Source organism: Arvicola amphibius, chromosome 3, assembly GCF_903992535.2.
Source record: "Arvicola amphibius chromosome 3, mArvAmp1.2, whole genome shotgun sequence".
In the NCBI taxonomy this organism is placed as follows: Eukaryota; Metazoa; Chordata; class Mammalia; order Rodentia; family Cricetidae; genus Arvicola; species Arvicola amphibius.
In genome coordinates, this window is record NC_052049.1 from 154,234,389 (window position 1) to 154,258,308 (window position 23,920).

Genomic DNA, 23,920 nt, shown 5'->3' on the forward strand with positions numbered 1-23,920 from the left:
TTTTTCTTTCAAGCAAGAATCAAAGTTAAATTAGATGTTCTTTTGACTTAACTGAGCAAAAAAAGTTTTTCCAGTCCTTGTCCAGTATATTATCTAAATACAAATAAATTTGCAGCTGAAGTGAATATAAATTTTAAAGTATTTTCCCCATCTAATTTTGTTATTGGTTTCCCCAGTTTGGTGGTAAACTCTGTCTCAGCCATATTCAGAACTGATCTGTGAAGAATTAGGTAGATGTTTAGTAGACTGGTGTCTGGTTCACCTCCACTGATGTGTTTGGCATTCCCCAGTAGAGGGTTCACAGAAGCTTTATTTCTTTGCTTTGTATATTGTTCTTTAGCCAAACAGAACTCTGGTGCAGTTAGATCAGCTCCCTTACAGACTAGGAAATAGTAAGTCCCTGACGTTTTCTTTTTTTATTACTCATGTTTATTGAGTGCCTACTGTGTATCTGGCATGTGCTGGGCACTTACTAGTGGTAAACTGAAGTATGCGTTCACAGACCTTCTGTTTCATACATTTTTTTCAGGCCTTTGTGGATAGCATCAGTTATTCCACCAGATATGATTCTTACTCTTTTGGAAGGGATCACAGCCATTATCCATTACTGCTTGTTGGATCCGACTACCCAGTATCATCAAGTAAGATTTCAGAGACATTTGTGGTCTTCTTAAAGACGTGCCTCACTCAGTAAGTAACTGTTTTTCCTCTGCTTAATAGCTCTTGGTCAATGTAGACCAGAAACACTTGTTTGAAGCTCGCAGTGGAATCCTCTCAATCCTTCACATGATCATGTCCTCTGTGACTCTGCTCTGGAGCATACTGCACCAGGCAGATGCTGCAGAAAAGATGACGGTCGCTGCATCTGCATCTGTTACCACAATCAATCTGGGAGCCACAAAGGTTAGATAACTTACACTTCATCTGTAGAGCCCAAGTATCTATTTGAGGACTTTCTTCACAATGAGTTGCTAACTTAGGTCATGCATGTGATATTCCATGAACATTGAGTAGTAAACAGTTGTATTAATTATTTTAAGGGATGTAAAGCAGTAAGTTCTTTAGGCAAATATATAAAGTTGTGAAACTGTCACAGTCCAGTTTTCAATTATGTCTTTTGTTAGAGAAAATTTCTTTGTGCTTGCACGTGCTTGCTCGTTTTTCCCATCCCCAACTCTAATCAACAGCCAATCCATTTTCTTTCCATATATATTTGATTTTTCTGGATCTTTCATAGGAGTGAGTTTATATACTATTTGTTCTGTGTCTAGTATCTTTCATTAGATATGTTTTTGAAGTTCATTCTTATTTTCCCTCTTAATACATCTTAAACTGGCATTTTACTACACGCTGCCCCACCTCCCCCCCCCTCTTTCTCTCTCTCTCCCCACCCCCAGAAAATAATTCAGCAGTATGTGCAGAGAATTCAGAATTTTATAGTCAAGCCTGGTATGGTAGCATATGCTAATAATCGTAGGCTCACAATAAGAGAATCTGTTTGAGGCCAGCCTAAGCTTCCTAGCTAGTTCCAGGACAGCCTGTGTAACAGAGTAAAGCACTATCTCAGAAGTTTCATAGTCTTTGACTTAATAAACTAATTTAGAAGTAAATTCTAAAGTAAAGTTACTCACAGTGTGTATTGCAGCTTCAGTGGCAACGAAGCTGCTAAGTGATAATTAAAGTAATGGATACATTTTTTTAAACAAATAAAACTGAACTTTATACTGTGTTTTCCTAGTATTTGATCAGAGTGGTAAGTTGTCATTTTTCAGACAACTAGCATTTTTTTCCTTTTAAATTTTGTTTTCTTTTAAAATTAAAATATTCATGAGGCAAGGACTTACTACGTAATAGCCCAGACTTGCTTTGAACTCCTCATCCTCCTCTCTCAGCCTGCAGAGCGCTGAGTATACACTACCATGCCCAGTGACTGCTATTAACATGCTTGAAGGTTTCCTTACTATTGTTGAAGTAAATGCTTTATCTAGTTATTAATAGTTATTAATGTTCATGTGTTTTATTTTACTTGTAAAATGCTTAAATTGTTTTAGAATTTAAGACAACAAATTCTGGAATTATTGGGACCCATTTCAATGAATCATGGTGTTCATTTCATGGCTGCCATCGCATTTGTATGGAACGAAAGAAGACAGAACAAAACCCCTTCCCGAACCAAGGTATTATATTCATAAGAACATGTGGTACTTGGTAAAGCCATGCTTATTTATTTCATTTTGTATGTGCTGATTTTTAAATTCTCCATTGGTTAAACTGGAAAAGTAAAAGCTTGTCTATAGCTCTTGATAATGACTTATTGTCTAAAGTTTTTTTTAAAACTTGGTATCAGCCATGTGGTGGTGGAGTATGCCTTTAATCCCAGCATTCAGGAGGCAGAGACAGGTGGATCTCTGTGAGTTCAAGGCCAGCCTGGTCTATAAGAGCTAGTTCCAGAACAGGCTCCAAAGCTACAGAGAAACCCTGTCTGGAAAAACCAAAAAATAAATAAATAACTTTAAAAAAAAAAAAAACAAAACTTGGAATCAAGTGTGAAAGATTATATTTTAGGACTAGAAAACTAGCTCAATGCTGGAAAACTGGCCTTGCATACACAAGGCCATACATTCAACCTCAGCAAGGAAAAAAAAAGGTATTTAGAGAGAAAAATAAGCTATGTTATCAAATTTGTCACTATATTTCAAATAGGAATTATAATGCTGAATATTTTTAATCAGTGACTTGGGGTAAAAAGCAAAGATTGAAGAAAGATTTTATCTTTGCTGTTGTTTTTCATTATCTAGTGTCTTCTAAGTTGTTAGTGTCTCTAAGTATAATTCCTATGTTGATTTTGATTGGATAGTATGGGTGAAAATTTTATTTACTTTGTAAGTTTTAAATCAGGGAAGGGTGTTTTATATTGGAAATAAATCATAGTATATTAGAGTAATAATGCTATTAAATCATTTACTCTCATGCAAAATACATGATTGGTGTACTTACAAGTCTCTGACTTGTCATCTCTTTCAGATTCCACATTACATATTTATTGACATTTCTGAAGTATGAGAAATAAACATTTCTGCCATTTTAAATTATTTTGCATATGAGGATTTAGTAGTAGATGCTATATGGAGGAGAAAGACAACTTAAAATTTTTTTTTAATTTTTTTTTGTATCTTAATTCTGTAACAAAAAGAAGTAAATACCTGAAGTGAATTGTAACTTTAAAGATAAGAAATACACAGAAAGGAATTGTAAAAATTAGGGTGTGGTGCTAGATATTTAATATCTTCTCTCAGAATAAACAACAAAATCATAGGAGGAGATAAATATTATAGAAATAGTACAAGAAATTCCTTAACAATGAAAGAAACAAATTTTAGTCCCGGCTCATCACTGAAAAGATACCTACGTAAAATTCAGTATGTCCTTTTCAGAAAAATTGAGGGTAAAGAGAAGATGCTAAAATAAAATCTTAAAAAGAGAACTTATGAGAAAGTAGTCTGAAGATAGCAGCCACACTCTTCCTGTAGACTTTGTCACTAGTCTGCAAGGCCATTAGTTCATTGCAGGTTGACCAGGAGGAAACAGCACTTTGACCTTGAATAACAGCCCTAAAGTTCCAGTCCCGGGCAGAGCCAAGAGACACCCAAGCAAGAATGTCTTTAGGTGTGGGGGGAGTGCTACTGGGGACTGAGAGGAAAAAGAAAATGTATGAGATTAATTACTTAAAATCCTAATCCTAAATATGTGATTATAGGAAATTCACCACTGTCAGAACTTTTAGGGATGAATTTTTTCGTGTGTGTGTCGCACAAGTATGATATAAATCTGTTATGTTAAAGTCAGCACACAACCTCATGAATGAATTTTTGATAAAAAATGAAGCCGATCAAAAACTTAGTACCTCTGTGGCGGGGATGGGGGTGGAGGAACATGGTACAGTCAGGTCAGCCATGAGTAGTTATTTGAATCTGGGCACTGATCTAAGTGCAGTCGCGATAATTACTTTAAAGGATAGGGAAAACAGTCTTAGACAATTAACCTTGAGATTTCAATTGTTAATACTGAATTTGACAAAAGAAAAAACATGAAATAGGGAAAAATAGCACTCCATGATAATACAAAGTAACCAGCAGAATGGATTGGCTCCTCCTTTAAGGTACATTGTACTTAGAATAGGCCATGATATATTGGGTTTGGCTTTTATTTTCCCTATGACTTGTCCTGTTTGTGATATACTTTATTCGTTTGTGTATGGATGCACACATGCCACAGTTGCACACATGTGCATGGTCAGAGGATAGCCTACACGAGTTGGTTCACTCTTTCCACTCTTGTGAACCCTATGGATTGAACTCAGCTTGATGGCAAATACCTTTATGCATTGAGTCATCTTTCTAGCCCTGATTTTTGATTTTTATTAAGATTCATGTATTGGGCTGGAGAGATGGCTCAGTGGTTAAGAGCACCGCCTGCTCGTCTAAAGGTTCAATTCCCAGCAACCAAATGGTGGCTCACAACCATCTGTAATGAGATCTGATGCCTTCTGGCCTGCAGGCAGAATACTGTATACACAATAAATAAATAAATCTTTAAAAAAAAGATTTATGTATTGATTTTAAAAGTTAAATTTTATCACAAGTATTCAAGAGACATCATTATATTAAGAAAGGGTCATAAAACAATCCTTCTGTGACTTCTCAAGAGATTTACATAAGCAACACCCCTGCATAGATACTGTGGTGTGTTCTCCAGGTGATTCCTGCAGCCAGTGAAGAACAGCTTTTACTAGTAGAACTAGTTCGCTCCATCAGCGTCATGAGAGCAGAAACTGTTATCCAGACTGTGAAAGAAGTTTTAAAGCAGCCTCCAGCCATAGCCAAGGACAAGGTAAGAAAGCTTTGCTTTTACTTAGAATTCAGTTTCAGAAGTGGAGCTGATAAGAAATTTTTTGAATAGTAATTTCATTGTGGTTATCATACAGCACTCTTTTAATAAAAAAAAATTGGAGTTCCTTGATAGTCTAATCATTCCTGCAGCCAGTTATGAACAGTTAACTGATTTTCTCTCCATGTGTGGATCAGAAGTGTCAGAAACTGTGGGACTAGATTCCTAGTAAGGATTTTCTGTCCATTAGAAGAACACAGAAGCCTCAGAGTAAAACCTACTTTGTAGGTTTCATAGCTTCCTTAATGCTTTCTTTTCCAGTGAGTTTTTAGTTTTGTAAACTCCCAAAGTATTGCCATAATCACTGTTCCAGGCAATGTCATTTCTTGACCCTACATAAAATTGTGCTTTGTGATTGTGAGACCTCTGCTCCAAAGCTAATAAAGAGAGGTGTCAGGATACTGGGAGGGTAAAGAGAATGTAGTGAACAGTAGACAGATACAGCATACTTTTATGTTAGGGAATATTATCTTAAGGTGTATTACTTTTGTTTATGCTGTGCAACATTTGTTTAATGCTGTAAAGATGTGTTGCTTTTATTTATGCTGCATTTAACTCTTAGACTGTGATTCTTTGCTTACCTGGTGATCTAATGAAGCGCTGAATGGCCAAAAGTGAGGCAGGAGAAAGGACAGGTGGGGCTGGCAGGCAGCGAGTATAAATAGAAGGAGAAATCTGGGGAAAGGAGCAAGAGAACAAGGAGAGGAGGACGCTAGGGGCCAACCGCCCAGCCGCCCAGCCAGCCATGGAGTAAGAGTGAAAGTGAGATGTACAGAAGAAAAGGCCCAGAGGCAAAATGTAGTTGGCATCATTTAAGTTTAGAAAAGCTAGCAAGAAATAAACCAAGCTAAGGTTAGGCATTCATAACAAAGAATAAGCCTCTGAGTGTGATTTATTTGGGAGCTGGGTGGTGGGCCCCCCAAAAGCAAAAGACTAAAAGATATGCACAACATTTTGGCACCCAATGTGAAGCCCCAACTGTTGTCCTTTTGTAAAAATTGTTTCTGCCTTTTAAGCCAAGACTGTCCTACCAGGAACTGCAGCTCCGCCATTACCAGCAATGGCTGTGCCACAAAAGCTGCTGTGTGAGGGAGTTCTGTTCCCTCAGGCACTACCTCCTTCAAAGCTACAAAGGAAACTTGCCTAAATCTCTGTCCCTCTAAAGAACTCAAGATTCAAAGGTTGAGGTAGAATTCTGCTCCTCAGAAAGGCTACATAACAAGTACCTTGCCTCTCTCCTTCCAGCGTCTCTCCAGAAGCCCTGGTGCTTCTCCTCATCCCACTTAAATACCTTTCTCCACCTGGCTCCTCCCTACCACTTCCTGTCAGCTAGTTGCTGACGTAGCCTCCTGACTACAGATGAATTTTATTTAATCAAACAATCCTTAGATCATTAAACAGATGTTTGAGCATAAACAAAAGTAACACACCTTAAAATAATATTCTACAACACTAATTTTCTGACATATAGTCCAATATGCAGACACATGGCACATGCTCCCCCACACATAGGTTGACACACAGGTAAGCATAAGAACACTCTGATAATTGTATACAAAATTAACACACATGTGGCATTTTGACAAAAATGATTCTATAACAAACTTTACATCACTGCTTATCCTGGGCTCCCTGACATCCAGTGTCAGCGCTCATTATCTTATCCTGTGTCAGTGCCATGCTGTCTGAACCCCACTTGTCCCTGTAACCTTCTGTTTCCTTGAGAGGGCCACAGGAAATAAATATGACAGTCTCTCCACACGTTGTTAGTCTCTAACCAGGAAACAGGTTTGTGTATAGGAAGTTAGGAACTTCTCTTGTTTCTTTCTGGTTTGTCCAGGCAATGCTACAAGTTCTTAATTTTGCAGATATACCAACCACAAATGTGAGACACTGAACCATGCCAAACAAGTATAATCATATCTTTAGGTATTATTACATATATCTAAAATTATTTGATTCTTTTGTACTTGTTGAACTGCCCCAAAAAAGTTATGTTTGTCCAAAGTGAGTGATCTTACTTTCTTGTGGAACTAAGGGTTTAAACTCAGGGCTTCATGCATGGGTCCAAATGCTCTGAAACTGAGCTCCATCCCCAGCCTTCTTATGAACTATTTCAGTGGTGACCTGACAATTCTGAAAGCACTGTAGAACATTTGTCTTGACATTTTTAGTTTGCATGTGAAACCTTGATTTTATGTAGTAGTTTGAAGTAGATAATGAGGCACATACATATGAGGATCAGGAATACAAAAACTAACCCTATCCAGATGAATGCCACCCCTTACTAAACATGTTAACACTTTTCTTCGTGTAGTGAAAAGAATGTTGGAGGAGATAGTTGGGATGGAAAGGGGGGGGGCAATTGGCAAATGTCAGTGAACATCAATTCCTTTTTATTTACTTTTCGCTTTTACTTACTTTCAAAGTCAGGTACAGAATATTTTAGGATTAATTCAGCACTGTCTTTTTAATATTAATTTTCCTTTTAAGAATTTCATGCAAAAATACAAAGCTATCTTTAATGATCATATTTTAGGTGATTAAGACTTAACCAGTTGTGGACTGGAGAAGTGACTCAGTGGTTAAGGACACTTGTTGATCTTGCAGAGGACCTTGAGTTTGGTCCCCAGACCTACATGGCAGCTCAACCACCTATAACTCAAGCTCTAGGGGAGCTAACATCCTCTTCTGGCCTCCACAGGCACCTGCATGCATGTAGTATACATAAATACGCTAAGGCACTCACACATATACATCAGCTAGAAATTTTTAAAGTAAATTATTTTTTAAAAAGTGGTTTATAAAGTTTTAAATGGAATTAATCTTAGTTAATTTAACTATACTGATTTAACAGTGTACTTAAATAGACTTATATACACATATAATCTAAAAATCTCAGCCTAATTCTGATGGCACCAAATCTGAGCTGGTTACAATAATATAACTTCGATTTCAGAATGAAAGACCACTAAAAATGACTAGAAGATTTATTTTGACAAGATAAGCCTCTTCAACTTTCTTCTTACATATCAAATATTGATAATCTACAAGTCATTTTAATGTCCATTCAATCTGTCTATTTTCTGTGTTTTAAATAGCTGTTGTATTATGAATATTCACCAAGTGTGGTGGGGGACTACATGGTTTTTAAAATAACAAACCAGTATTTTATTTGATTTTTTTATTAAAAATTTAGAGGACAAGTCAAAGTATTTGCAACAATGAAATAAGCAAAGGCATCATCTTGCTTCACTGTAAAACTAATTTTCTTTTGTTTATAGAAACATCTTTCTCTGGAAGTCTGCATGCTTCAGTTTTTCTATGCTTATATACAAAGGTAAGATGCTGATGTAGACCTTTTTCTAATCAGTTGCCACCTGTACAGCTTCAGAAGCCACAAAGAAAAGCACTTGAGTTCTTTCCAAAAGTAGTGGGTTTACTCTTGTTACTGTTGCTTCCTCTGAAAGGAAAGGCAGAAGCTCTACAGCAGAAATGGTGTGGCTGTTAATCTTGAGCATGCTAATGAGGGAGCTGTGCAGATCCTGCCCTCCAAAGATGTGAACAACATGTGGATAATAAATAGTGAACCTGCAGGCAACTGACAGCTTTCTCTTGAAATCATGTTCACTGCCTCTAAACTAACTACTATTTTGATTGGTAGAGGTGAATGCATAGCATTCCATATTGGTTGCCTTTTTGAGAAAGAAAAAAATAGGGGGCTGGACATTTTGTTCCATGCCTTTAATCCCAGCATGAGAAGCAGAGGCGGGCAGATCTCTGTGAGCTTAAGGCCAGCCTAGTCTACATGTTGAGTTTCACAATAGTCAGAGATCCATAAATGAATAGAATAGAATAGAATAGAATAGAATAGAATAGAATAGAATAGAATAGAATAGAATAGAATAGATGCTTGAAATTATGTTCATGTTTTGTGTTCACTTTTGCTGTTAGCTGACTCTGAACAAAAGCAGTATTCTAATACAATTCTTCTTAAGAACTTGAATCTTAATCTTCCCTAATGGAGCAACTGTATTAATTTGTGACTAACATCAATAAGTTGGGGTTTTGGTGTATTTAAATTGATGATGACTTAAAGCAAGACCTGCATAAAGTCTCTGCTTAGGTACAGGTGGGGTAAAGGTTGGGCTGAAGGCAGAGGTCAAACTCAGTTTTATACAGGTGGGAGGCTGGTGTGCAGCACAGATGGACCATTGTTTAAAAGAATTAATGCAGTTATATTTTGTTTCTAACAGTATATGTGATAAGAGATCTCCATTGCAAATTTTAAATTAAGAAATTATATCAAGTATTTAAATGTGCTTCCTTTTCTTAGTAGAAAATAAAAAATTTTTAAATTTCCATTTTGGGGGAGGGGTTTCAAGACAGGGTTCTCTGTAGCTTTGGAGCCTGTCCTGGAACTAGCTCTTGTAGACCAGGCTGGCCTCAAACTCACAGAGATCCACCTGTCTCTGCCTTCCAAGTGCTGAGATTAAAGGCGTGAGCCACCACCACCAGGCGAATTTCCATTCTTTAATAGTCTATAAAAGTTTAAATGCTTCAGATATCTTAGAACATGTGTTAAGGGTTGTAATAAGACATGAGAAGATTAAAGTTTACTGTGGTTTCTATCAAACTGATTTATATTTCAGAATTCCAGTGCCCAATTTAGTGGACAGTTGGACATCACTATTGGTTCTTCTAAAAGATTCTATACAGCTGAGTCTTCCAGCCCCAGGGCAGTTTCTTATACTTGGGTAAGTAATCTCTCTTAACAATTTTGAAGCCGGGTGGTGGTGGCGCACGCCTTTAATCCCAGCACTCGGGAGGCAGAGGCAGGCGGATCTCTGTGAGTTCGAGACCAGCCTGGTCTACAAGAGCTAGTTCCAGGACAGGCTCCAAAGCCGCAGAGAAACCCTGTCTCGAAAAACCAAAAAAAAAAAAAAAAAAAAAAAAAAAAAAACCAATTTTGAAAGGTTGGAAATATAGCTCGGTAGAAGAACAAATACTTATTATACAAAAGAACCTGAGTTCAGACTCCAGCGGCACACACACAAATACATCTCTATACATATGTGTACATACATACACATGCATACATGCAATTTTAATAAAGACATAATCCTCACTGTCCTGATTGCTGAGGAACATGTTTTGTGTGGCCATGTCATCTATATCTGTTCACAGGCATCTTGAGGTGCAGATCATTTAAGGTCTGTAAGTGGGAGGAAATAGGAAGGAATACAGTATGTTTAAACATATACAAGATGTAGAACACAATACAAAAAGAAGAGAACCAGTCATTATTTAGGATCAGTAGGGAAACAACGGGGAAAATACATGTGAGTCTGCACCATGCTTAAAGAAACTTTGTAGAAAAGGTGTGCTGAATCCCGCACATAAATAGTCTTGAAGTTTTTGTTTTGTTTTGTTTTTAGTAAGTTTTTGTGTTCATTGGTGTTGTGGATGCAGGTATGTCTGTGTGAAGGTGTCAGAAATTTTAGAGCTGGAGTTACAGGCAGCTGTGAGCTGCCATGTGGGTGCTGGGAATTGAACCGGGTCCTCTGGAAGAGCAGTCAGTGCTCTTAACCTTTGAGCCATCTCTCCAGCCTCCAGTCTTGGAGTTTCTAGATCTAGGCTAACAGATACCTATTTCTTTGATTATTTGGTAAATGCTAGTCACCTTGCCTTACTAACAGTAAGCATCGCCTTGTGTAGTATTGTTTGGGAATTCATAATAGATCTGTAATAAAAACCTGTTAAGTGAATCACAGTGGTAAGAGTAAAAGGCCTTCATTGAAGACAGGGAGGAAAGGGATATACTAAGACAAGCTGCATTATCTGGTTTGGTGATGGTGTGTCACAGGCAGAGAAATAGTGAGAAATGAGGGTGGGCAACAGGAGATGGGGGCTGCTTGGAAAGAAAGTTGAATTTTATTGGATAATATGTTTATGGTAATGAGAGATTGGCATAACTGCAAACTCTAAAGAGAGGATGATGTTCCTTATGATCAGGGAGCTAGGAATTTATTTCAGTGGGAGGTGAGAAGATGTGAACAACTGCTATTGGCATTTAGAAAACAGGAAAAAGACGGGAAGGGAGCTAGACAAGGAGTTACCAGAAAATATAAAAAACCAGGTTAGTCTGTGTGGCATCTAGAAACAAAGGTTAAGAAGATGGTGAGGAGTTGACTCAGTGAGTAAAGCACTTGAAATGACAGCATGAAGTTCTGATCCACAGAACCTACATAAAGTCCAGTGCAGTAGAGGTGTTTATACCCTGTACCACTGCAGTGAGAGGAGAGGCAGAGGCGAGAACCCCTGGAGCTCCGGGGCCAGCTAGTGTTCTGCACACAGTGAACAATGTTCCAAGTGGTAGAAGACAAGGACCCACAGCTGAGTTTGTCTTTCAAATGAACTCCACATGCTCATCATGGTGCACACATCTGTGGAAGTGAGTGCACACACACAGAAAAGATTAAGAGAGAGAGGTGGCACTTTTTGGAAGAACTTGGAGTGATGAGGATTTGGTAAGAGGCAGGATTGGAGATTAGAGGCGCAGATACTTAGTAGCAAGAAGTAAGGGTAGAACAGTTGCAAGTGTAGGTGGAGTGGAGAAGGAAGGGGACTTTTTTTTCAAAGATATTTGATCACAAGAAAAGAAAGAGAAATGAAAAGCAAGTAGGACGTGTATTTCAGACGATGACCTTTAATGCTAAGAAATATGTAAAGATGTTCAGTAAACATACTCTGAAGTTGTACCCTACCTGTGCTCAAATCTTAGTTCCTTTGCTTAGATATGTGACCTTTAAGTAGGGTAGGTCATTTAACCTTTCCTTGGTAAAATGGAAACAGTGATGGTGCCTATCTCACACGCTTGTTAAAAGGATTAAAAGTTAATATTTATTAAATTCCTAGAACAGTGCCTGGCCATTAATGCATGTCATTGAAGTGGATAGTGATTCACTAAACATTCTAGACATGAGGAGAATCATTTATAGCAATAGACTTGGGAGATACTTGGGATGTGAGCTGAAGAACAGAAAATAGCAAGTAAGATTCATTATTATTACTGTTTAGTATCTTAGGCACAGATTCTCATGCTGTTATTGCAAGACATATGGATTCCTTCCATTTGAAGATTCTTAACAAATAATGCTGCTCTTAGTATCATTGTGTCTTTTCATACATAAATGTTAAGGACTAGAAAACATGTACTACAAGAAATTACATGGCATGACTTTCATTTTCTTTGGACTGATAACTTTTTTTCTTTTTAAAAATTGCCCAACAGGGTTCTGAATGAGTTTATTATGAAAAATCCTAGTTTGGAAAATAAAAAAGACCAAAGAGACCTTCAGGTAAGGCAGTCTGAATTCAAGGTTGCTATCTAAATTAAAAAAAATTAGGAGATATCATAGAAGATAATTTATAATGTTCCTTCTAACTATTCTATAAAAATCAAGATAGTCTATTATATAAAAATGGTACCAAGGTGGTGGCTGAATGTCTATAATCTTGGGAAAATAGAGATGGGAGGATCAGGATTCCAAGGCCAGTATCTGCAACATACATGAGTTTGAGGCCAGCCTGAGCTACACAAGATCATTTCTAGACAGGGTGAGGGAGTGGGGAAGAATATGTATTATAAAATATCTCTTGTCAGAACATAAAACACTTCAAAAGTCCATGGCTCATTTGCATGTGTGTGTGCACAAACGATTCTTCCTTGTTTCTCTAGGACGTGACTCACAAAATTGTGGATGCTATTGGTGCAATTGCTGGTTCCTCTCTAGAGCAGACAACGTGGCTCCGACGAAACCTAGAAGTCAAGGCTTCTCCTAAAATAATGGTGGATGGTACCAATTTGGAGTCTGATGTTGAAGGTATTGTGCTCCTTTCTCTTATTCTCTTAGCATATATTTATTAAGCAGTGTTTTATTTAGCCGGTAAGCTCATCCTTTTTTTTCATTATTAAATAGCTTTTATCAGTGAGAAAATACTAATCATTATCTTTACCCGTCTCTTCTCTTATTTAGATATGCTATCACCTGCAATGGAAACCTCAAACATAACTCCCTCTGTATATAGTGTCCATGCACTGACATTGCTTTCCGAGGTAAACATTATAAGTGTTTTTACATGCACACTGAAACGAACAGTTAAATAGTACATATCACTGAGAAATTCTGATCTATAGACTGAGTTCCAGGACAGCCATGGCAACACAGAGAAATCCTGTTTCTAAAAAACAAAAATAAGGAAGGAAAGAAGAAATTCTCATAGAGAAGTTTTTAATTTCAGAAATAATTTTGTCTTTAATCCCAGCACTTGGGAGGCAGAGGCAGGCGGATCTCTGTGAGTTCGAGGCCAGCCTGGTCTACAAGAGCTAGGTCCAGGACAGGCTCTAAAAAAGCTGCAGAGAAACCCTGTCTCGAAAAACCAAAAAAAAAAAAAAAAAAAAAAAAAGAAATAATTTTGTGCTTCTAGAAATCACTGGTATATATAATTACCAGGTATAGGACAATGTGGGGAAATGCATGTGTATTTGTGTGTGCGTGCACACATATGCACATACACCTGTGCATGTGGAAGCCAGAGGTTGTCAGCTGTCTCCTCTATCATTCTCCAGCTTTTATGTTTCAAACAGCCTCTTCACTGACACATGAGGATTCATCGGTCTCTGCCCTGCTAGTATTGGGGTTACAGATAGACTCCACCATTCCCACCTTGTGTGGGGGAGCTGACAGTCCAAACTCAGGTCCTCACTTGTGCAGCAGGCACTTGACCTATTGAGTCTCCAGCTCCAGATAACAGGGTTTGACTTTGACTATATAGTGATCCTAAGATACTGCGCTCTCGTCCCAGATATTTTTAACTTTTTGAGAACCTCCAAACCAATTTCCATAGTGGCTAATTAGTTTATGTTCTGGACATTTTTTAAAGATTTTCTGCTCTATTAAATGCCTATCACATCACAGCCCTAAATCCTTGCAGGCATTTGGTTTTTAATTTCTTGAAAGTAGTCATTTGGACTGGGGTAAAGTGGAATCTTGGGATACTTTTTATTTACATTTTCTTTTGTTTTAATTTTGGATTTTGTTTGTATTTTTTTTCAAACAGGGTCTAATTCACTATGTAGACCAGGCTATCCTTGAATTCAGAGATCTGTCTGTCTCTGCTTCTGAAATGCTGGGATTAAAGGCGTACACCACCATGCTCAGTCTGATTTGAATTTTTCCAATGGATAGATGTGCTGGGCACTTTTCCGTGTATCTATAGGCCATTTATATGTGTTCATTTGTCCATGAATAGTTTTTAGAGACCTTTCTGTATGCTGACCTTTTGCTCTGGCAATTGTTTCTTTGGCTGTGCAGAAGCTTTTTAATTTGCTACAAAATCATATTTACTGATTCTTGCAGTTATTTGCTAAGCTATTGAAGTCCTATTCAGAAGGCAGTTACTGTGTCTAGTTCTTAATGTGTATTCTCTGTTTTCTTCTAGCAGTTTTAGCATTTCAACTTCTAACACTAAGATCTTCCCATTTTTAATTGATCTGGTTTCAGTCTTCTGTGACACCTATGTTTGGGTATGGGATTTTCCCAGTTCTACTTGCTAAAAAGAAAGTCCTTTTTTTTTTTTTTTTTTTTTTTTTTTTTTTTTTTACCTTTGGGTACCTTTTTCAAGAATCAGAATATTTTTGATGTCTGGGCTTGTTTATTAGTTTTCTATTCCGTTGGCCTGTGTGTCTGTTCTTGTGCCATTAACATACATTTTTGTTAGAATGACTGCAATACTGCTTGAAGTCAAGTATTGTGATACCTGCAGCTTTCCTATTTTTGTTCAGTATTCTGGATCTTCTATGTTTTACTTTGAATCTTAGGACTTTTTTGTTTTTTTTTTTCTGTGAAAAATGACATTGATATTTTGATAGAGACTGCATTGAATCTGTAGAGCTGTGCGTGTTTGTGAGCATCTTTACAGTATTACTCTGCCAGCCCATGAACACAGGCCATCTCTCCATTCTGTCGTCTCATTTAATTCCTTTCTTCGAAGCCTCATAGGTTTTGTTGCAGAGGTCCTTGATACCTTTGGTATGCCTGTTTGTGGTGTCTGTATTTTTAAAGCAGTTTTTAGATTTTTTCTTCATTGTGTGTACTCAATTGTACATTGTACTGTGTTAAATAAGGACATTTTTAGATGAGTATATGTTGTGCTTTGAGACTGTCCCTCTCCACTATCCCATTTCCCCCTCCCATAGCACCTTTCTTTTTTGAGGAAATTTTGCTTCTAGTTTCTTGTCATACATTCATGATTTTAATGTATTTAATAAAGCCAAGGACTACAGATATAATTTGTCTAATAGTGGCTTAAATGCTTAATATGATTATCTCTAGTTGGAACTGTTGTCCTGAAAATACATAACTTCATTGCTTTTTAATGGCTGTAAAACAGTCTAGTGTACATAGATGCCACATTTTCAATTTTTGTTTCTTCATATTAGATACCTAGTTCCATAACTTTGCTATTGTCAGTTGTGCAGGTATCTCTGTTAGCTGGAAGTTCTTCAGGTAAATTCCATGTTTGATTCCCCTATACCACATTGAGGTATACGCAACAGAATAAAAGTCACTGCAGAGACACCCTCATGACAATTATACACATTCACCATAGCCAAACTATAGAATTAGCCTTAGTGCCCATCAGTAGATGAATGAATAAAGGAAATGTTGTTCATACACATAGTGGAGTCTTTTTCAGACATAATGAAAATAATGTCATTTGTTTAAAAAAATGGTTGGCACTAGAGATTATTGTATTGAGTCTACTAAGCCATTGTCACAAAGACAGATGCCACATACTTTGTCTCATGGGAGTTTAGGGCTAAAAAATGTAACAATAAATTTAAAAAATGTGGAAGAGGAAAATGGGATCCAGGATAAAGGTAACAGGGTAAATATGATCAAAGTACATTGTATGCATATGTCAAAGTGCTGTAATGAAACCCATTATTTCTTACATGTAATATATACTAAATTAAAAAAGAGAAAATGGAATTAAATAGGGGTAGAGGTTCAAAAGTTGTCAGAACCAAAATGAACTGTGAACTGAAGTTTGGCAGGGTGAATACACCTTGAGGATTCTACAGGGCTGGTAGAATGATTAGAACGTCCTCGCCGTGAAGCGTAGAAATGTTGCAGCTCCAGGACCATATTGGTCTGAGCTGTCGTCAGACCCTGTATTAGCTACTCATCGCCTATCTCTGTGTCTAATCTAACATCCTTTTAACTTCCACATAAAACTTTTTGGAATGAATTACAGTCTAGCATCCAACAACCCCAAAGCTAATAATGTCTTCAGATAACATCTCAGAATTCTAAAAGAGTTTTCCACACTTTGCTGTGTAACCTGCCTACCTACTTTCTCCCAGCAAAGTATATGATAAGTGCCTTTGATTTATGGCTTTTTGTGATATAACTATAATAGTTCATGAGAATGCCCACAACAGAACATGCAATTCAGGACCCCCCAGCATCCATGTTTCTGGCCCTTGGTCATTCAGATTTGGCTCAAGATTCTATCTCCCCACCCACACTTTTAAAGTGTATATGTTAAGAAATATAAATGTTTCGTATCTGATTGTGGTGTGGAAGGGTGGAGGTGGTTAACTATAAAGCATGTATAGCAAACAAACCCATTATAGGACTATACAGATATGAATGCTGAGTCTTAACAGAGGTTAGAAAAAAAATAACTGTATGACTATTGGTTGACTGAACTAGGATTTACAAAGTCCAGCCTGATTAGCTTTGGAATTTTCTTAAGCTTCTTTTTAAGTCTGGGGAAGAGAATGCTGAGGTTCCCATTCACTATCACATTGAAGGTCCTGAACTATTTTTATACCTCTCTCCCTCAGTGTAGATTTTCTTCCTTTTAAGTAGCTTTGGTTTTCTTCCAAGTTGGAACTCAGTACCTACCTTTGACCTGTTTCAGCATGTAGATAAATTTGTTTCCTCTCTGTTTTGTAGGTATTGGCTCATCTTCTAGATATGGTCTTCTACAGTGATGAAAAAGAGCGTGTTATCCCTTTACTTGTAAACATTATGCATTATGTTGTACCCTACCTCCGAAATCACAGGTACCGTATGATTCCAGTAGATTTCAGCTAATTCACACTCTGCTACAAAGTCTGTCCCCTTATTGTTATTTGTGGCCTCAACTACAAAAGGATGTTATTCTTACCCTGATTCATTTATAATAGCTAAATTTTAAATTTGCATCTCATTTTTCTTATGGTCCCTTCTGATTCTTCTTTCTATTTTGGTATCTGAGACAATGAGAACACACATAATTCAAGATGATGACTGAAGTGAAAGCATCATGTGGTTTAATGTGTTTTTTTTCTGTACAGTGCACATAATGCCCCTAGTTACCGAGCCTGTGTCCAACTGCTCAGCAGTCTTAGTGGGTATCAGTATACACGGAGAGCATGGAAAAAAGAAGCCTTTGACCTTTTCATGGATCCCAGTTTCTTTCAGATGGATGCGTCCTGTGTTAATCAGTAAGTAGTCCTCTTCTCACTTTCACTCATAGTTGCTTGACAGCAGTCACTGTCTAGCAGATAGGCTTTAACAAGAGTAAAATCTTAATAACTTATGATAACCCTGTGTCTTTCAGTTGGAGAGCAATTATGGACAACCTGATGACACATGATAAGACAACATTCAGAGATTTGATGAGTGAGTTGTGACAGCCCAGGCAATATTTTTCTTGTACCTGATTCGTTATTAGTGTGCACTATTCTCTTTTGAAAACTATAGAATTAGCTCTTTGCCAAGTTAAATGTAGTGTTCTATGGGACTATAATAGACTGAGAAAGACAAACACCCCACGTTTCCCCTTACATGGAGAATATAGATTTTAAAAAAACAAGTTACAAGAGACAGGGAACAGTGTGGGAATGAACAGCTATACCTCCAGCCCTAAGAGACAAAGACAGGGAGGCTCACAAACTCCAGACCAGCCTAGCATATATGTATATAGCAAGACAATGGTAAAGACAAACAAAATCCAAGATACAATAGTAGAATGGGGGCTGTGTAGAAAAATGAAGAGAACTGGTGAATGGTGGGGATTAGAGAGAGTAATGCAGTATGAGCAAGAGTAAAATATGTGATGTAACTGTATGGAAGTACCTGGTGAGAGCTCTCATTTTATACAGTGAATGTGTGCTGACAATAACATTACCAAGGATAACTTAGTGGCAAGTAAAATTATCCTTTATTCTCCCATCACACAGCCTGGTTACTGGTGTGATAGGGACTTGATTACTACTGACTAGATAAGAAGACTGAAAGTGGGTGAGACAGAAGAAGGTAGCCAATGGGGTCTAAACTCTGTGATGATCTACTCTGAATCTCTGCGGCTGTGGATCTCCAGGACAGAGAATGGGGGGGAGGGGGAGAGAGTGTTACTAAACTGAACTGTAATCGCTGGAATTTTGAGTCTGTAACGCTTTGTACAGTTGTGTATCCCAACTAGTTTATCTGGGAAAAGGGTGACACAATTAGGAAGTGGGTTGTAAAAGAAATAAAATGGAGCAATATGTGACAAATTCTAAATGACAGCCAAGAGTTATGTATTTTACTTTATCTTGATTCACATCATATTTGATGTGAAACTCAGGGAGCCAACCCTTCCTAGAAATGGAATTCCCAGCGAAAGGAACATTTTGGGGTGGGAACAAACTTGGTGAGTTTATGTCATAACCAGCAAGACAATATGGCTATAGTGGAGGAAGTCAGGAGCAAGGAACTAATAGAACAGGGACTCAGAAGAAGAGCTTGGTTTCTCCAGAAATTATTTTTTAAAATAATACAAAAGATTTAACAAAATACTTATGCAGATGGGATTTATAAAATGGTATTATTAGACATTTCCTTCTAAAACCCACAGTTCTAAGTGTTGTCTGTCTACATCCAAATCCTGCCATTGGACCTTCAGGCATGTGTATGCACAAACTGTCTGCCAGCTTTTCTGCATCAGATAAAGGTCCAGGTCCTCTGCAGTATTGCTCTCAGTGTGTATGTCATGAGGTATTCACTCATTTTAAATAAGGAATGGTCATTTTCAGATGATGATGGCCTTCTGCTTTCATTCCTTTTTATAGCTCGAGTAGCTGTGGCCCAAAGCAGTTCTCTCAATCTTTTTGCAAATCGAGATGTGGAGCTAGAACAGAGAGCCATGCTTCTTAAAAGATTGGCCTTTGCTATTTTTAGCAGTGAAATTGACCAGTACCAGAAGTACCTTCCAGACATACAAGGTAAGTAATTAAAGCATTTTGTCTTCTCTGTTTGAATTACAGGGACTCAGGAGTGCATTTACTTGGGCTAGGGGGGCTTTGTTTTGCTGTTCTATTGTTTCTATCTCAACCACACTTGTGGGCTGAGATAAACCACAGGTGTGGGTTGATGGACAGTATTACATAACAAATCTTTTTAGCTTCATTATGTAAAAGAAATCAACACTGAATTTGAAAGACACTAAACATTATCTATGATTTATTGTTTGGTTCAAATATCAGAGGAATTCATATACAAAGTCAGATAGTCACTGTTTCACTCTAGGAACGTTTATTCCTATGTTTTAGTTGTGAACAACAGGCTAGGAAATATATCCTTAACACGAGGACAAAATAAAGGAGAGCCAGGAATTTGTGGCCTGCAGTAATATTTGCATGTCTTATTTGGAACTGTGTATAGTAGACAGGGTTCTCTAGAAGAAGAATGTATTAGATTGGCTTACACAGTAGGGGCTGAGTAGTCGAACAATGGTCATCTGCACACTAGAGAAACAGGGAACACAGAGAAGCTCTTTCTTAGAAGATGGATGCCACCACAATTACAATATAATTGTAGGTCTCTCAAGTTCCCTGGAGAGTGCCTTGGTATTGAGTCTACATTGAAGGGCCAAAGAAGTCAGATTCTAATGTTAGAAAATTACAACAGCAGTAATAGAATGTGCTTGATGACAGAAAAAAGGAAGGCAGACACAACACACACTGATTTTTCATTGGGGAAAAAAAAAAAACGAGGACAGATCTTTCCCTCCTAGTCACTGACCCGCTTGTCATTCTTTTCTATAGTCCACTCTTCTTTCTGGATCCACAATAGCTGTACTTTGGTTTTCAAATGAGTGAGTTTATTAGATATCTAGCAAGGGAAAGTAAAAGAACAAATGGCAAGCTGTAGATAAACACAGCAGACAACCACAGCAAAATAGTGTAAAAGTGGACCCTTGGCAACATCTGGTAGAGCCACTGGATAGCTCACCTGGGTGAACAAGCAACAGGAACATCATCAAATCAGGCAATTGCAGCATCCATTAGGAATGACTGGGGAAGCCATGCTGCAGTTCCCACACAAGAAATCTTGGTCCAAGAACTAACTTCATGTCTGAGCTTCCAGTTTCTCATTCCCAACACAGGCATTATACACAAGGGGATAAACAAAGTAACTCCTATTAGAAATAGTCTGCCTTCTAGCTGTGCCCAAGGACACATTGCTATTTAACACCCCTTGCTGTCTGCTGTTCTCTCTCTGTATTGTATAGTTGGGCACTCAGTCTGCCCCAGGACAGAGAATTTTGAAGGAAACTTGAAATATACATGCTGGAGTTTGGGTAAAGGGCCTTCCTTGACCTCAAAGTCCACTTTCAACAAACGCAAACAGAACGTGCCCATATAATTTTTGTTACACTTGCACAGACACACAGCTCTAGGCATCCTGTACTCCATTCAAGATGACAGTCAAAATTAACCATCATCAGTCCCTCTCCTGTCAGTAACCAACCACATCTCCTGATGAGCTTAAATTTCAAAACAATATGAATTATGAAGGCAATTCTCCTAATAACTCTTCCACAAACAGCTGAAAACACCCAGATTCTTGCCATAGTATAGGTGGGAATATCCCTTGAGGGATGCTTGATCATTTGACATCCCAGAACTTAAAATGACAATAGAATTTTCACAGCTCTTAAGTACTGACTCAATCATTGTTATATTACAATGTGAAAGACTGGGGAAAAAATCTTGTTCTCTCTCTCCTCTCTCTCTCTCTCTCTCTCTCTCTCTCTCTCTCTCTCTCTCTGTGTGTGTGTGTGCACATAAATAAGCATTCCTAACAAAGTAAGAAAAAAACACCCATAACAATTACCCAATTACCATCTTTTTAAAACTAGGTTTGTGGCCAAACTTGAGCTTATAACTACTTTCTTCTTATTCTGTATTTCTTCACCTCCTACAAGCTCATTAGACCTTGGTTCTCTACCCACAGCTTCAGTCTTGCATATTTATCACTCTGCCTAGATTGGGTTGTTGTGGTTTCCATTGACTGTAATACTGGGGCCTGGTAAGATTATGAGACACAATACTAGATTGCTTACACTCCAGAAATGTTCTTTCTTACCTCAATTTTAGAGAAGTCCAATTTCTCTTTAATAGTCTAGATCAGCCATTCCTGCTAAAAATGTAATTCTTAGCCTGTTGACTCAGCACCATGAGAACGGAACCATGGGCAAGTGTTCCATTCTTAGTACTCCCTTCTTAGTGTCCCATTCAATGCTATGGTTGTACCTTCACTTAGAAACACTTCCCCTTAGGAAACAATACTTCTGGGCCAACAGCATAAGACCAGGAGTGGGAAGAAGAAGCAAAATTTTTGCTAGTGAGCATGACTCTGAGTACCCTTGACTCCTAGACTCATGAATCCTGGCTATGGAGAAAACAGTACCATGTATGATTCAGAGCATATAAAGGAGAAACCTGCCTCGTTCTCCAGCCTGACTCCTAGTTAGCACTGTAACTATATCTTCAAATGATCATTCTACCATTCTCCCAGTTCATTAATGTGAGCCCCACTGCCTCACTTCTTTGACTGTGGCATGAGCTCATTGGTCAGAAGCAATTCTGTGTAGAAAATTCAAACAGTCTCTTGAGTTCCTTATATATTTTGGAGATCAGTCCTTTGTCTGTTGTGGGGTTGGTGAAGATCTTTTCCCAGTCAGTAGGCTGCCTTTTTGTCTTAGTGACAGTGTCCTTTGCTTTACAGAAGCTGCTCAGCTTCAGGAGGTCCCATTTATTCAATGTTGCCCTTAATGTCTGTGCTGCTGGGGCTATACGTAGGAAGCGGTCTCCTGTGCCCAAATGTTGTAGAGTACTTCCCAGTTTCTCTAACAGGTTCAGTGTGTTCAGATTGATATTGAGGTCTTTAATCCATTTGGACTTGAGTTTTGTACATGGTGATAGACACGGATCTACTTTCATTCTTCTACAGGTTGACATCCAGTTATGCCAGCACCATTTGTTGAAGATGCTTTCTTTCTTCCATTGTGTGCTTTTAGCTCCTTTATCAAAAATCAGGTGTTCATAGGTTTGTGGGTTAAGATCTGGGTCTTCTATTCGATTCCATTGGTCGACTTCTCTATTTTTATGCCAACAGTAAATAAGGCATTCTATAAGTTCATGGACAAGTTTTGGCAGAAACATTTTGCAAAGGAAATAAAAACCCTAATACAACTACTAATAAGTGTCTGTTTTAATAAAAATATTTACCTTCCCAAGTTTTACCCATAACCAAATTATTGGCTGCCCAACTCAGGGAGTGCTATGCAGCCTCTAACCTCAAGAGTTCACATAAAAGCAATTCTGTCCCTTAGCCTTGTATACCTAATTTCAAATATAAAACAGTTAAACTCCTCTGTGAATCCTTGGTTGGTTGGTATGGCGTTGGATTTGGCTTGAGATCAAACCTCATTAAATAGTCCAGGATGGCTTCTGTATACACCTCTAAAGTGCTGGGATGTCTTGTCTGGCTCCTTCATGTCTATATTAATCTTTACTCAACATGTAGTTCATGGACCAGTACCACTTTCTTATTCTGTCCATAGAGAATTCGAAACTTTTAGTTGCTATGGTTAGAATCCACATCTAATAAGAAAATACTTGATTTTTTATTTTTTTTAATTTTTACTGTGCTACGTTTTTCTCTGCTCCCCTCCCTTCTTCCCTCTCCCATGATCTCCACGCCCCCAGTTTACTCAGATGTTGTATTTTTCTACTTTCATGTCACTTTTTAGCCTCTAATGAAAGTAGCACCCTGCAAAAGATTTTTTTTTCTGTCTAGAATAGACATTTTTATAATAATTGGAGTTACTTGGGCATTGAAAATATGCTGCCTTTCTTTCAGAGAGATTGGTTGAGAGTCTCCGTCTGCCCCAGGTGCCAACTCTTCACTCTCAAGTGTTCCTGTTCTTCAGAGTATTACTTTTAAGAATGTCTCCACAACACCTTACCTCTCTCTGGCCTACCATGATCACGGAACTTGTGAGTTAATTTTAATTTATAAATTTACCAATATAAACTGTAAAACAGAGTGGTTAATTTCTCCATGTTTTTTAGGTGAAAACTAATTTTAAGGACTAAACTCAATTTTATCAGTTCTTAAAGTTGAAAATAGTAAAAGTAGCTTTTACTATTAAGTAAAAGTTTTACTATTAAGGAGCTTAAGCCTCAAATTGTGCAGTACAGACACCAGCTGCCTTTGAGCCTCGACTTACCTGGTTTAATGTTCAGTCTCCTTGACACATTGTTGGCTTTGTCATAGCCAGCAGGTCTAGTCTCCCCCCTGCAATGGTACTTCTAGTGAGATACAGCTGAACTGGATGATTAGGGACTGATGCAAGACATGTACTCACCCTTCCAGCACAGCCATCATCCCAGTTAAAATCACTTCAAAGATTTTGTTAAATACTTCCTAAAATAAACCCTCCCAGGCCCCACTTCCACCAGATATAATGTTGAAAAACTCCATTTCCACATGAAAGTGAACGTTTCCTTTGTGATCTGCAGGTGCAAGTATTCCTACTGATGGAGCAAGAGCTCACTGCTGATGAAGATATTTCACGGTAATGT

The 23,920-nt window shown here is 37.9% G+C and overlaps 1 protein-coding gene across 12 annotated transcripts in view; it reads left to right on the plus strand.

Moving 5' to 3' along the window:
• The window catches only part of Dop1a (DOP1 leucine zipper like protein A), a 110,274-nt gene that overhangs the window by 74,063 nt on the left and 12,291 nt on the right, over positions 1 to 23,920 (plus strand). For all 12 annotated transcript variants that reach the window (XR_005284753.1, XR_005284751.1, XR_005284757.1 and 9 more), the window contains 15 exons: positions 530 to 641; positions 721 to 903; positions 2,052 to 2,177; positions 4,756 to 4,890; positions 8,232 to 8,287; positions 9,600 to 9,704; positions 12,242 to 12,308; positions 12,689 to 12,833; positions 12,987 to 13,066; positions 16,977 to 17,086; positions 17,360 to 17,509; positions 17,626 to 17,687; positions 19,118 to 19,270; positions 23,196 to 23,332; positions 23,858 to 23,913. Coding sequence is in view for 4 of the 12 variants with exons in the window: in XM_038323954.2 (XP_038179882.1) it covers positions 530 to 641; positions 721 to 903; positions 2,052 to 2,177; positions 4,756 to 4,890; positions 8,232 to 8,287; positions 9,600 to 9,704; positions 12,242 to 12,308; positions 12,689 to 12,833; positions 12,987 to 13,066; positions 16,977 to 17,086; positions 17,360 to 17,509; positions 17,626 to 17,687; positions 19,118 to 19,270; positions 23,196 to 23,332; positions 23,858 to 23,913 (1,677 nt within the window). In the remaining 8 variants the exon portion in view is untranslated. The remainder of the gene's footprint in view (positions 1 to 529; positions 642 to 720; positions 904 to 2,051; positions 2,178 to 4,755; positions 4,891 to 8,231; positions 8,288 to 9,599; positions 9,705 to 12,241; positions 12,309 to 12,688; positions 12,834 to 12,986; positions 13,067 to 16,976; positions 17,087 to 17,359; positions 17,510 to 17,625; positions 17,688 to 19,117; positions 19,271 to 23,195; positions 23,333 to 23,857; positions 23,914 to 23,920) is intronic.